General features: G+C 41.2%; 1 protein-coding gene across 3 annotated transcripts in view; it reads left to right on the top strand.

Moving 5' to 3' along the window:
* WDR7 (WD repeat domain 7) overlaps window positions 1-15,397 on the top strand; it is a 1,145,388-nt gene that overhangs the window by 447,931 nt on the left and 682,060 nt on the right. For all 3 annotated transcript variants that reach the window (XM_029579728.1, XM_029579736.1, XM_029579721.1), the window contains one exon: window positions 2,311-2,434. In XM_029579728.1, coding sequence (XP_029435588.1) covers window positions 2,311-2,434 — 124 coding nt within the window. The remainder of the gene's footprint in view (window positions 1-2,310; window positions 2,435-15,397) is intronic.

Genomic DNA, 15,397 nt, shown 5'->3' with positions numbered 1-15,397 from the left:
CCCACCAGCCAGTTTAAAGATAGATTATGAGAGTATTTTGTTGCCAATGCAAGCTGAAACTAGAAATCTAGAAGTCTTTATTTAAAATCTTTTCCATGCCGCCTATCCAAACTGTAGCAGGTCTAAGCAGTTTACAAGTAAAAACATTCATAATCCAATAAAAATAGGTGTTACAATAAACATAAAAGGAAATTAAAAGAAAATGAACATTGCATTACAAGATAAAAAGGAAAGGCCCTTATGCTTGAGGATCAGCAGAAGTTAGTTGAGTATAGGTAGGTTTTAACAGCTTTTTAAAAATCTTTTATATTTGTAATTAGTTGAATGGAATCAGGCAGTGAGTTGCAGAGTGTGGGGCCCGTTACGGAGAAGACAGTTTTTGAGTTAGGTCTAAACTGGCTGTTTTGATGTTTGGTACCTGTAAGTAATTTTTATCAATTGAGTGTAGATGGCATGGGGGTTGGTAAAGACGTAAGGAGGAACACAATCATATAGTTGATGTACTATGTATTAAATTATGAATAATAGAGTTTTGTATTAAATATCCTGACGGATTGGTAGCCAGTGAAGTTGTTTTAAAACGGGAGTGATATGTCCAGTTATTATTGGACTCTGGTCTTACCTTGATGTGCCATATTAAGCTAGTGGCTAAGATAGCATTCTTTAAACTGAAGCTTTTGAAACCTTTAAAAGCCTTATTGCCCTCATAACGGTTTAGAATCATTCTTCAGAACTTAGTACAGATCTTAGTAACAGATTATTGCAATAGCATATGGATTGGTCTGCCAGACAAATGGTCATGGGTACTCCAGCTAGTATAGCATGCAGAATGCAGATTTATTAGCGGGAAGGGTTTCTATGATCACATCACACCAGTATTGAAGGAGTTGCATTGGTTGCCCATAAAGAATCGCTCCCATTATAAATTGGTCCTATTGCATAAACTGCAATCCTTAGAGAACCATTGTATAGTATCTAGTTAATTTCAGAGGTACAATCCTGCTTACCTACCCATTGCGCTCTGAAAGAACAGGCCAACTAAAAATTCCCTCAAGTCGGCAGTATAGGACGGAATTTATTTGTAGCAGTGACTTATGCAGCACCTTCATTGTGGGACTCTCTCCCAAAAGAATTTAGATTAGAAACAGATCTAAAAACACTTTAGAAAGGGCTTCAAAATGCTTCTATTTCAAAAGGCATCTGCATAGGCAGTCACTTGGAAACTAAATTTTTTTATTGGTTAAGATTGTATCACTGTGTTTGTTTTAGAAACTGTGAATTCTAAGATTATTTTAAATAAATATAATGATTATATATGTCTAACTTGTTAATCCGTACCGAACTATTGTATAGGAGGAGGCAGGCTATAACATTTTTAAATAAATAAATAAGTAAGTAAGTAAGTAAGTATACATGATTTTCTACTTTTTATTATGTTTTGTAGTACTGGCTTATACTTCTTTTCTTCTTTATTTTTGTCATTTTTACTATATCTGTGGTTATAACTGTATTATATGCAGAAAACGTAACCAAGTAACCATGAGTCCACAATATAATTTTTCTCACATTTTGATTTTGAGGGTTTTTTTTTCCAAGTTTTGCTGTTTTCTGCGTTGTAATTCTCCTCCATTTTCTTTGGGATTGAATGTGCATGAAGTTTGAAAAAATACTCCAACTATCCATTTAATACAGATGTGCATATGAGGCACTTTTACTTTTTATAGAAATTATTTAACATCTTTGAATTTCTGAAGTGTCTTGATGGTTAAAATCACCTGTCTAAATATTGCTGAAAGTTACTGAGTAATATATTAAGCCACTGTCACTGACATTTAAAAGATAAAATAGTAAGTTTTTTTTTAAATCTCTTGATAAACCAGAGAATCAGACTGTTAATGGGTTTTAGATCTATGTGAAACTGAAGCATAGCAGTAAATGACAACTGCATGTCGTTCAAATAACTGTACAGCATAATTTGTTGTACTAAAAGAGTATAACTAAAAGGCTTATATACAAGAGTTCAGGTTCTTGACTACATTTGGACCAACTTTCTTTAAGCTGCAGCTCACAGCAGAAGAAACAAACCATTTTTGCTTTCAGCCATTCTATCACCTCACTCTTATAAAAGTTTGTCCTAAAAATTCACTTAGGTGTTCTTGGCCAGGGAGCCATTTCCCTCTCCATTCCTATGTTCTTCAGTGAAAAATCAAGCTTCTACCCTGGTTCTTCTAGTATTTTCATCTGAAAGCAGTGGATTTTGGAGCATCTATCCTTTTAACATTCGATGACATGTTGACTATTCTTTTGTAGGTAAGAGAAGCTGCTCAAGCCTTACTTCTGGCAGAACTGAGAAGAATTGGACAGATTGGACGGAAAGAAACTATTGATTCATGGGCTCCGTACCTGCCACAATACGTTGACAGTGTTATATCACGTAAGCAGATGACCTTTTGTTTAAAAAGAATATATATTGTATAATTATAAACTTCATATATTGTAATTGGCTCCATTATATTATAATGTGCATCATGGCCTTCTCGAGGTATCACAAACCGGTTACAAGAAAGTGGTGTCCTCTGTGCAGTGTTTCTGAAATACATTACATACATAGCTGCAGTTGCCCTTTTACAATTTAATGCCAGGTTATTCTTTAAGTTCCTGAAGTCCAGGGAGGAGCAATGTCACATGGGGGCGGGATTGATTCTTCGAATGTGTGTGGTATCATCAATAATATTTGAACCAACATGGACCGATTGGATTGAATAAGTTTGAGGTAATCTCTGAAGCTCTTGCTAACCTGGCTTTTTACGGAGGAAACAAAACATAGTATGAAAAGTCTGGGGTAAAAAAAGCTTTGTAACACAATGGATAATAAAGGGGTGATTTCTGGGCAGCCTCCCCCAGACTTCAGTTTGCACTTGTGACAGGTTAATGACTGGGTACTGTGATGATGTTCCAAAACATCTGTTCATATTGATTAGAGAGAGTGTTGACTTATTTTGTTGTTGTTGCAGTTGCTATCATTCTTATAAAAATCTGTCATTGCCATTTGAGAGATCTGGAATTCCTTTTTGTGTTAATGGCATAAATACATGTTAATTTCTAGTTTGTGCTAATGGCTGTTATTTACATACAAAGAGAAATTTATAATGGAGAAATAAAAAATTAATGAGAGTATGTGTCAAGTCCATTAGCTATTTTTCACTAATATATCCTCTGAGCAAAATTATGGAACGAAGACAAGGGTTGACAGGATTCTCTGTTTCTTTTTCTTCTTTTTTTTTTCATGTTTATCCTTGTACAGAGTTGTTAGAATGTTAAATATCAGCAAATACAGTAATAGTTAAATTGTATTGTTAGTGTATGTATTTGATATATCGTTACACATCAAGGATGTTTCTGAAGTGTATCTAGCCATTTATTCCTGAGATTCAAACAGAGCATGCCTGGAGAATGAAATACAGAGTTGGGGTTCTGTTTATCTTTTAAGTTTAAAATTTACTGGAAAGTACTGCCTATCCCTCCCTCCAAAATCATCTCCCAAGAACAAAAACAATGTGCTTTAATAACATTCTACCCTGGGTTCTAAATATGAAGTGCTTATCAATTCCCTGTCTCTTATTTAGAGAGTTTTCCCTATAGACACAAAATGAGTCAAAATCTTTTTTTAAGAAGGTCCCTAAATGCGAAATGAAAATAGATGATCCTCTTATCCATGTAATTACTTTTTTCTTTTTTTTTTTTTTTTTACAGTTGTTTGGTAAACAAAAATTGTGATACCAAAGATTTTAATGTCTGTCTTATTTTAAAATATGCCTGTGTGTATGTTTATGTATCTATATATTTTTATTTTGGGGATTTTTAAGTCATGAATGCAGCTTTGTTCAAGAAGAGTTATTGAAAATGGTATCATTTTGTGTATTTAATTTGTGGCAGTTCACATGTTCAGTTGCAGCAGCACTTATTCCTTTATTAAAAGGAGTAGCTGCTATAGCAACTACTAAAGTCTACTAATTTCTTTTCTCTAGAGTGATGCTGGATGACCTTTCTGGTGTATAGGATCGCACATATTTGTGTTTCAGATGTGCATGCATTAAGTGTAAACTACTTTATAAAATTAGGACAGCCTGTATGTAAAACCCAAAATATTTTGGACTGTAGTTTGTTGATGTCCTGTATATTGTGAATTGCCTGTGTCTGATAAATGTGAGGATAAACGGCAGCATTACAACTGATGCATTTCGGTAGAAGCGCAGTCCTTTGTTCTGGTTGAATGTCGGTCATTTTAGTGCTTTAGTGAAGGGTCACTGGGGTCATGGTCTCCTCTCTTCTCTGTGGCAGCATGGGATTTCATTTGTTCATTGCCTCTTAGAAATGTGTGTTGAGAGTGCGTGGATATTCCTGGTTTGAAGGCTGCATTTAATACAGTTTGTGTATTGCAGGCACTTTAATGAGAATATATACCCCTTTTTATATTTGAATTACCTATGAACAATTATTCCCTTTTCTGAACAAATTAAAATACACTTTACTATAATAGTGTATTCACTGTATTTCCTGTAAAATGCACATTACTATAATTGTTCACTATATTCCCTGCCCCAACTTCTGGCATACAGGAGCTCATGGGGGAGGTCATGACTCATGAGCCAGAGCAAAACCCATTCACCTGGGTTTTTTCTACACAGGGTGGAAACAGGCATTGTTTCAAGGCCCATAAGGTTTTTTCTATCTCTGCAACAAGGTCCAATAAATAAAAACACACTCCATGCTTTAATTGTTGAAAAAAATAACATCCTTTACTGGTGAACTTTATTGCAGGAAACAAAAATTCACAGCAAGTACACTGAAGCATAATGCACATTCGGTATTGAAAATAAAGTCCTTTAGAACAAAAAACCGTCTCAAGTGCTAGTAATGATGCACATCCTTGGCAGTAGGTACTCTTGGTATAGGAAAGCCATCCCTGGGCACATCCCCTGTTGCCTGCTCTTCTGGCTGCAGCTCTCTTAAATACAGCAGGCAGAAACAGATGAGTCTCTGCCTCATGCTTTCCTCAGACTGCAGTTCCTGGGATCTTTCCTCGTTAGGTAGTCTTCCCTCTGACTCCCACAAAGGGCAACCCTCTTTCTCTAACCTCTGAAGGAATCCCTCTTAGAATAGGGAGTATGGAACTCATCGCCCCTCTTCTAAAAGACCTTATCCTGTTATATTCAGAATATGTCAAGGAACCCCCATTGGACCCCAGACCAGACCTTTCTAATTCTGAAGGCCTGGGCAGCCTGACCTTGGGCCCCAGCCAACTTCCCAGAACAAAGAGGCACACTCTAGCACCTTTGTCTTGAGAAAGATACCCCCGAAAAAGAAGAACCCTGAGCCATGAGGGCACAGTAGTTTTGCCAAACTCATGACACCTCCCATTAGGGAGTGGCAGATCTCTTCTCTCACTCTTCCTCTACTCTGACATCACATACCTCATGCTGTGTCTGTGAAGATACTTATGCCTCTCTAAAAAAGGCAGTTTTGGGACCCCCTTTCATCAATATCTAGTGAAGATTATGGTTTATGAGCCATCTTTTGAAAAGTTTCTCCCAATACGGTGTTAAACTGGGAATAATCATAAATAAATTATAACAATAGTATAACAATGATATGACAATTTAATAATGGTATTATACTCAGTGTCAGCACAGTACACAATTCAGTACAATGTCATTTAAGAAATGTACAGAGAGGACAGATGGGATTACAACATATTCACTGGAAGAGTATAACTAAAGGAGTTATGGCACATTGCTAAATGCTAATTATATAGAGTGTAATTAATGTCATATTAGTAGTTATACAGATATGGTAGTTGATTTATATTGTTTCTCATACTAATTTGTTGAAGAATAGTTTTATAAAATGCTGATACAAATGTTTTACAAAACAGTTCATTGAAGTACTAGATAAAGAAGCTTGAAAGGCCTATTGGTTTTTTTTCATTCTGGGACTGTATCAACTTTATTATTTTTTTATTTCATTTTTCTTCTCCTTGGGATTGCTTATTTTCCTTTAAGGTGTTTTTAACTTGTCACAACCTGAAGGGCATCTTTGGAGTTTGCACACTTGGGTACTGCTTGTATGCTAGCAGGGTTGCTACTTAAAGGGCCCTGGCCTGAGTATGTGACTTCTGTTATGCGCCTCAACCCCACAAGGTAGGAACTTTGTAAGTTTTTTTGTAAACCGGCCTGATGTGATCCACGAATGTTGGTATATTAAAAGCGTTAAATAAATAAATATCGTAACTCCCATTAGCTATGTTTTCTCTAAGCTGAAGAGCCCTAACCTCTTTAGCCTTTTTTCGTAGGAGAATTGTTCCATTCCCTTTAACATTATAGTCTCTATTCTCTGTACCTTTTCTAATTGTGCGTTTCATTTTTTTTGAGATGCGGTGACCAGAATTATGCATATTACTCAATGTATGGTCTCACCATGGAGCAATACAGAGTCGTTATAAAATTATTTGTTTTATTCTCTGTTCCTTTCTGAATATTTTATAGCGTTCTTTATGCTTTCTTGGCCACTGTCATACACTGAGCAGAGGATCTCAAAATATTATCCATGATGGCATCTAGAATCTTTTCCTGGGCAGTGACTTCCAATGTGGAACCATATATTTTGTAGTAATAATCTGAGTGACTCTTCCCTACTTTCATCACTTTGCACTGCCTTTTGGATTCCCAGTTTTCTAGTCTAGCAATTTCTCCCAATCCTCTTGTGATTTAACAACTTTGAATAATTTAGTATCAGAAAATGTCATCACCTCACTCTAGGTTATTTATAAATGTTAAAAAGCTGTAATCCCAGAATAGATCACTGATGCACTCCATTATTCACTTTTCTCCATTGAGAAAATTGACCTTTTAGCCTTACTCTCTGTTTTCTTTTAACCTGTTCTCAGTCTACAATAGAACATTGCCTCCCATCCCATGACTTTTTAATCTCTTCAAGAGTTTCTCATGAGGTACTTTGTCAAATGTTTTCTGAAAATTCAGATACATTATATCAACTGGCTAACTTTTATCCACATAAGAACATAAGAAATTGCCATGCTGGGTCAGACCAAGGGTCCATCAAGCCCAGCATCCTGTTTCCAACAGAGGCCAAAACCAGACCACAAGAACCTGGCAATTACCCAAACACTAAGAAGATCCCATGTTACTGATGCAATTAATAGCAGTGGCTATTCCCATATTTATTCATGCCTTCAAAAAATACAGCAGACTGGTGAGGTAAGAGTTCCCTTGGCTAAATCCATATTAGCTTTGTCCCATTAAACTCTATCTATATATGTTCAGTAATTTTGATCTTTATAATTGTTTCAACCATTTTTCCTTGTACTGACATCAAACTTCCTTACTGTACTTTCCTGGATCACCCTGATAACATTTTATAAAACTGGGGTTATTTTGGGCACCCTCCAGTTTTCAGGTACTGTAGCTGATTTTAATGATAGTTTATAGATCACTAATAGAAGGTCTGCATTTTCATTCTTAAGTTTTTTCAGCATCCTGGATGTTTACCATCTGGTCTAGGTGATTTACTGTTCTGTAGGTTGTCAGTTTGCTTTATTATATGTTCCAGGTTCAGTGACATTTATTTTAGTTCCTCTGAATCATCATCTTTAAGTATAATTTCTGGCATCTTTATCATTAAAGACTGAAGCAAAAAATTAATTGAATCTCTCTATGGTCTTTTCCTCCCTTAGTGCCCCTTTTATCCCTCGTTCATGAGTGGCATTGGCTGAGTACCACTACTTTTTAGAGACATTTGTTTTGCTACCTTCTCACTAGTGCATTTTGAAGGTTCTCCTAGGATAAAAAGGATGGTAGTCCTCACATCAGATGGAGCCTGGCACAGAAATCTTTTGGTCCAAGAAAACAAAGAGGTAGGCAATCTATGATAGCCGTTAGGAAAACAAAAAAGAATAGATGCCTTGATCTTTTTCCAATATTTATTATAGCAGAGACGTGTTCGTATAGAGGTAGATTTTCAAATAGCGCGATTTGGCGTACTTTTGTTGGCGCATCAGGCGCAAACAAAAGTACGCTGGATTTTAGTAGATACGCGCGTAGCCGCTAAAATCAGGGATCGGCGCACGCAAGGCTATCGATTCCGTATAGTCGGCGCACGCCGAGCCGCGCAGCCTACCTCCGTTCCCTCCAAGGCCGCTCCGAAATCGAAGCGGCCTCGGAGGGAACTTTCTTTTGCCCTCCCCTCACCTTCCCCTCCCTTCCCCTACCTAACCCACCCGCCTGGCCCTGTCTAAACCCTCCCCTTACCTTTGTCGGGGGATTTACGCCTCCCGGAGGGAGACGTAAATCCCCGCGCACCAGCGGGCCGCTAGCGCGCCGGGACGCGACCTGGGGGCGGGTCCGGAGGGCGCGGCCACGCCCCCGGACCGCCCCGGGCCGTAACTACGCCCCCCAGGCCCGCCCCCGAAATGCTACGTCCCGCCCCGAAAACGCCGCGCGGATCGGGCCCGTCCCCTCGACACGCCCCCGACACGCCCCCCTCAGAAAACCCCGGGACTTACGCGATTCCCGGGGTCTGCGCGCGCCGGTAGGCCTATTGAACATAGGCGCACCGGCGAGCAGGGCTCTGAAAATCCGCCCCATAGTGCACTATACGAACACGTCTCTGCTATAATAAACATTGGAAAAAGATCAAGGCATCTATTCTTTTTTGTTTTCCTAACAGAAAACTTTTGTCAAACTTTCTAGAACTTTGGCTGGTACACTGCTCATGTCCAGCATGCCACTATCCCTGCATCCACTTGGGGTCTCTCTTCAGTCCTTTCTTTTCCGCAGAGGTGGAGCTCGTGGAAAACTAGTCTTGATTTCTTTGCGAAAAAATTTTTTCGCACCCTTTTTCCTGCGCTGGGTCTCTTTCGGTCCCCTCTGGTTCTTCACGGTCAATGAGTAATCTTTTTTCCTCCTTCCATATCCACCTGTCGTGCCCTCGCATTCTCTGCGTGCTTCATGGCAGCCTTGGGCTTCCGCCAATGCCCCCAGTACCCCCGGACTATGTCCCTAATGAATGCACATGAAATGTGCATTCTCTGCCTGGGGGCGTCGCACGATGTCCACAGCTGTAAATGGTGTGCTCAGATGACCTGAAAGGGCCAGCGGGCCAGGCTGGATAAAATGAAGAAGGTTTTGGCTCCGGCAAGTCTGACCCCTTTACGCCGATGTCGGCACTCTCGATGCCTAGGGACTGAGGAGAACCGATTACCCTTGATCCCCCTGGTTACCACCCCCCTTCCCCTGAAGCTTTGCAGCAGGGGGACTCCAGGGATTGGCTGGTCTCTGTGTTCTCGAAGCCCTGGACATCTGGCTCATTATCATTGTCCTCTGCATGGGGGAAGGACTGGGCCAAACATCGCGGGAGATCCCGTAAACATTGGCACCAGTCCCCATCTGAGCATGGTTCCTTGGGGCTTCAAGGATGAGTCGGTCCCAACCCTCCCCTCTTAGCCTCCTCTATCATTCGAGGCCTTTCAGGAGGAGTTGGAACATCGGGTGCGCTTGGCAGTGGAATGTGCTTTGCGCGAGTGGGAGCCGGTGGCCCTGCCACTGATACCTGTGCATTCCCCGATTCCGGTGCCTTTGCCGATGCCTTTGATGCCAGTGCCTGCGCTGATGCTGATTGCGGTGACCTGGATGACATCGTTGGGAGGACACAGTCATCCTCCTTGGTGTCCTCCCAACCCAGTTGATGCCGGTGCCTTGCGATCCTTAGTGCCCCTTAGGGCCCAGAAGCGCAAGGCCTTGTCAGTGGATTCCTCGGGTGTTGAAGGATCATCCGTGCCATCCACCCCTTGAAGTCTCTCGGCACCACACTCTGCACCCTCGGTGCCAGGGCCCAGTCCTCTGGGTCCCTTGTTTCCTCCAAGCCTTCTGGCGCCTAGGCCTAAGGCTGTGCGCCCCACCGCCATTCTCTGGGTGATCTTGAAGAACCCTAAGGGCCATATGACCCCTGTGGCCATTATACCTCCACTGCCTCATCGGTGGACTCTGATGACCTTCCATCAGATCCTTCTCCTTCAGAGGAATGCCGGCATTTCCCTCCAGATGACTTAACCTTCACTGGGTTTATCCGTAGGATGGCTGAAGCTATCCCCTTCCAGCTTATGATGAAAGAGGATGCCCACCATAAAATGCTCAAGATCTGAGAGAGGAAGTGATGTCAGCAGGGTGGATGGCAGCTTAAATCGTTGTCTCTCCCATGGGCTAACGAGCATCCCATAACATCTTGCTATCCGCCTTAAGCAGAAGTAAATAATATATATATTTCGACAGCAGAGATAAAGCGAATGACATCTAAACGAAGACGCTCAATTTTATACAATACTTGTACCAGAAATCTGACGGGAGTAAAGAGGCCGAGACGGCCAAGATGGCGGATGCAATTCCCGGGAGCGGATCTAATGCTGCTAAGGCCTTAGAGTCAGATCTATCTACAACGGATAATAACAGCATCCCGACTCGGGCTAAATTTAGAGAGTGGTTCTGTGAGTTAAGGCTTGATATAAAAAATTTCAAAAGTGACATTATGAATGCTATCGGCGAAATTAAAGAAGAAATGGCCGATCTGGGTCGCCGGCAAGATGAAACCCAAACGCAGGTGGACGTGCAGAGTGAGGAGATCAAAACGCTAGGCTGCAGCAAACATGTGAGGCACTATACCTGAAGCTTGAGGATATTGAAAACAGAGCTTGACGAAACAATCTCCGTTTCAGGGGTATACTGGAATTAGCAGAACCTCAGAATTGCTTTGAAGATAATTCAACAGATCTGCATTGGCCTGTTAGGCCCAGAGGAGGGCTTGGAGTCTGGGGCCCGCAGTATTTTCAAACTGGATCAGGCTCACAGAGCACTGGGGCCACGGCTGCAAAATCAGCCTAGAGATATCGTCATTTGTTTCCATCATTACCCAGAAAAAGAGAAAATCCTACAACTGGCACGTCAGCAAACAACGATCCAGTGGAATGGCCATACCGTCTCTATATATGTTGACATAGCAGCAGCGACACTGCGACGACGGCAAGAGCTCAAAGCTGTGACAGCTCTGCTACGAAGGGAAAATCTGAAGTACAGATGGCTATATCCCTGTGGACTACAGTCCACAAAGCAAGGCATCACCCCCAGAATTCAAAATGGGTCTGACGCAGCACAAGTACTTTGGGAAGCAGGATATTCAGAACAGGATGTGAAGGCATCTATACCAGCTCCTCCAGTGAGGAAACCAGATGTACCACGATGGCAGAGAGTAGAGAAAGGGGGTCGGAGATTGAAGAGAAATTCTCCTAGCCCGAATACTCCTTCTGCTTATACTTGAAGATTTATTGCTGTACATAATTGTGTTCGCTGATAGTCACTCATATATTCTCAGTTTTTCTATATTCTTATAATGATAGATCAGGTCTCCGTTCCGAGTTATCTTCCAATAAGTTGGGGTTGCTGTTTGTTCAGTGGGAGACATATGATATCCTGCTGACTTTTCTCTCATGTCCATTTTCAGTCCTCTCTTTGGAGATGGCTGCCAAGGGAAATTATTGGGATAAGGGGAGGGGGGGAGGGGAGGGTTGCTCTTGCTCCGGTTTGTCTGGTATACCTTTCTGGCACATGAAAGATTTTCTGTTGCATACTGTGAATATCTGTGTAATGTCTCATCATGTCTTTCTTTTCAGGTCCTCAACTAGATATTTCAATTAGCTGGTGGTACCACCTGAACCTCCTGACTTTTAATTGCCCGGGATCCACTATGGTAGAGATTTTGCTATATATGGTGATTAGATATTATGGCTGATTTCAGTGTGGATTCTCTAAATGTCAAGGGCCTACAAAATCATTGCAAACGCAAAAAGCTCTTCATTGAATTACAGCGATTACAAGCTGCTGTTGTAATGGTTCAAGAATCCCATCTCACGAATAGATACCTCCATTTAATGCGCTCACCCCGATATCCGCATCAGTATAAGGGGAATGGAACAGCTCCCCTATGAGGAAAGACTAAAGAGGTTAGGACTTTTCAGCTTGGAGAAGAGACGGCTGAGGGGGGATATGATAAAGATGTTTAAAATCATGAGAGGTCTAGACGGGTAGATGTGAATCATTTACTCTTTCGGATAGTAGAAAGACTAGGGGGCACTCCATGAAGTAGCATGGGGCACATTTAAAACCAATCGGAGAAAGTTCTTATTTACTCAACGCACAATTAAACTCTGGAATTTGTTGCCAGAGGATGTGGTTAGTGCAGTTAGTATAGCTGTGTTTAAAAAAGGATTGGATAAGTTCTTGGAGGAGAAGTCCATTACCTGCTATTAAGTTCACTTAGAGAATAGCCACTGCCATTAGCAATGGTAACATGGAATAGACTTATTGGGTACTTGCCAGGTTCTTATGGCCTGAATTGGCCACTGTTGGAAACAGGATGCTGGGCTTGATGGACCCTTGGTCTGACCCAGTATGGCATTTTCTTATGTTCTTATGTTCTTATTGGGCAGCAGCACATAAGCAATCTAAATATTCCAGAGTTGGTCATCTTTTCAGGAACGATTTTATATTTAATGAACTTAAATGTATACGAGATCCGGAGGGGAGATATTTAATAGTGGTAATTTCCCTAGGGGAACATATATTTAGTCTGGTGACAGTATATGCGCCCAATCAGCATCAGGGCCAGTTCTTTCAATCGCTCTCCCATTTTGTGCAAAATACAACAGAGGGGCAAATTGTGATGGGGGGAGACTTTAATATGATGCTTAATCCTAATCTGGATAACTCCAGGGGTACATCCAATGTATCTCATAAAGACCGCGTAATTTTAAAGAGGATGATGGCTTCTTTAAATTTATTAGACGCCTGGAGGACACGATTTCCTAAATCTAGAAACTACAGCTTCTACTCATGTCCCCATTACACTTACTCAAGAATAGATCTCTTGTTAGTGGATAAAGGACTTATTAATAGCACTTCACGGATGGAAATAGATTATATTACCTGGTCTGATCACGGCCCAGTGTGGGTACAGCTGTCCTGGAAGTTGAATGACTCTCTCCTGGATGATACAGCTTTTGTCTCCACTCTGGAAACTACCATAGAGGAATACATGCTCCTCAATAATAATGGTGAAGTATCCCAGGGGACAGTATGGGAGGGTCTGAAAGCTGTAGTAAGAGGACATCTAATTGCTCGCGCCTCTTACATTAAAAAACAAAAAGATAGAGAAAGAAACGGGCTGCTGGCACAGATAAGGGATATGGAAAAATTACACAAGGCCACACTCGCTCAAAAACACTGGCGTTCTCTACAAATTTTGAGAGAAAAACTGGCAAGTATAGATGCTGACACTATTGCTTACCAACTTTCCCTGGTTAAGCAGCAATACTTTGAGGGAGGGAACAAGGCAGGGATATTACTTGCCCATAAATTGAAAGCCCTCCGGACACAAAATAATATTAAAATTAAAGATAAAAAAGGAGATATATTGACCAGTACTACAGATATCAGGAAATGGTTTCTTCAATTTTATGCAGAACTTTATAGTGCTGATGCTCATATTGCTGATGCGGATATAGAAGAGTATTTATCGAGTGAGAATATTCCAATATTACATAATGCAGGACATGCCTGTCTCGATAAAGAAATATCTCAATTGGAAGTCCAAGCTGCGATACGCCATTTAGAACCGGGGAAATCCCCTGAACTAGATGGTTACACTGCTAAATTTTATCAAACATTTTCGAAGGTTGTCAGTGGCCCACTTACCTCCATGTTTAATTCCCTGCGTGCTGGGGGCATGATACCATCAATGGCAAACAAAGCGGGAATAACTATATTAGCTAAACCAGGAAGGGACCCTACAATCTGCGGCTCCTATAGGCCGATATCGCTTATTAATATCGATCTTAAGATATTGGCTGATAGGCTGAAGGGAGTTGTTGGCGACATTGTATACCCGGATCTATCCGGTTTTATTCCAGGCCGGATGGCATCGGATAACATTCGGAAAGCGGTAGACTTTATATGGTGGACGCAATATACTAAAACACCGGCTTTGCTACCCAATATTGACGCCGAAAAGGCCATACCTATTTAAATTGCTAGAAAGGATGCAGTTTGGTCCCTTCTATATTAATTGGATAGCTAAACTTTATGACTCCCCACTGGCATGCTTATTATTTGCCCTCTTCTTGGAGCCTCTAGGAATTCACATCCGGAATAATACTCACATTAAGGGTATAACGGTACGGGATTTTACAACAAAGCTCGCCCTTTTTGCAGACGATATCTTATTCTCAATATCTGAGCCTGCAGAGTCCTTGACAGGGATTGAGAGGGATATATCCCGTTTCAGTGCTGCCTCTGGTTTTAAAATCAACTGGGATAAATCAGAGATCTTCAATATTTCGATCCTGCAAGCTCAGGTGGTGACACTTCAAGCAGATCATTGTTTTAAATGGGCGAACGGGAAAATTAAATATCTAGGGGTTTATTTAGGCAGACTTGATGATGATCTGTTTCACCTGAATTATACACCTCTGTTGACCAAGATATATAAAGAATTGGAGGAGTGGGACAGATATCACATCTCGTGGGAGGGAAAAATAGCTGTGCTCAAGATGAATGTGCTTCCCCGTCTCCTCTACTGGTTTCGAACGTTACCAATTTATTTCCCCAAGGCACACTTGGATAAATGGCAACGTCGCTTCTTTAAGTTTGTTTGGGGGGGTAAATTCCCCCAGGTGGCCAGGAAAACTTTGTACCTCTTAAAAGAGCAAGGAGGACTGGGGATATCACACTTGCAATGGTATCATGCTGCTGCTCACCTGAGAGCTATTCTAGATTGGCATAAGACACCGGTTCTAAAGCGGTGGATACAGATGGAACAAGCTATGATCAGCTTGGTTTCTCTACAAGCGCTAATTTGGCAACCAAGAACAACATGGCCTAAATTGCAACTGGTTTCTGCCCCTTTGTCTACTACTCTGAGGGTTAGGGAACAATGGTGGCATACCATCATGGGACATAGAATCCATTCCACCCAAACTCACCTTTTTCACAATACAGCATTTACTCCAGGAATACTGCATTCTGCATACTCTAAGTGGAAAAAGTGTGGTATTGTAATTATTGATGAAGTTTGGACTGTACAAGGAACTGTGGCTTTTGAGGACTTGTGTGGCAAATATGAACTGCCTTCCTCCGAAAGATTTAGATACATTCAGCTTTGCCACTTTTGAATACTACATCGTTGCTCAGCAGCTTGAAAGCAGGAGTAACTTTTTTCGAAAGCCTCTGTAGAGGGGCAAACAAGATTACAAAAGCTATCTCCAAACTATATGACT

The sequence above is a fragment of the Rhinatrema bivittatum genome, chromosome 1 (genome assembly GCF_901001135.1).
Source record: "Rhinatrema bivittatum chromosome 1, aRhiBiv1.1, whole genome shotgun sequence".
Classification (NCBI taxonomy): domain Eukaryota; kingdom Metazoa; phylum Chordata; class Amphibia; order Gymnophiona; family Rhinatrematidae; genus Rhinatrema; species Rhinatrema bivittatum.
The sequence above is the reverse complement of the archived record's forward strand: the minus strand, read 5'-3'. Positions and strand labels throughout refer to the sequence as shown.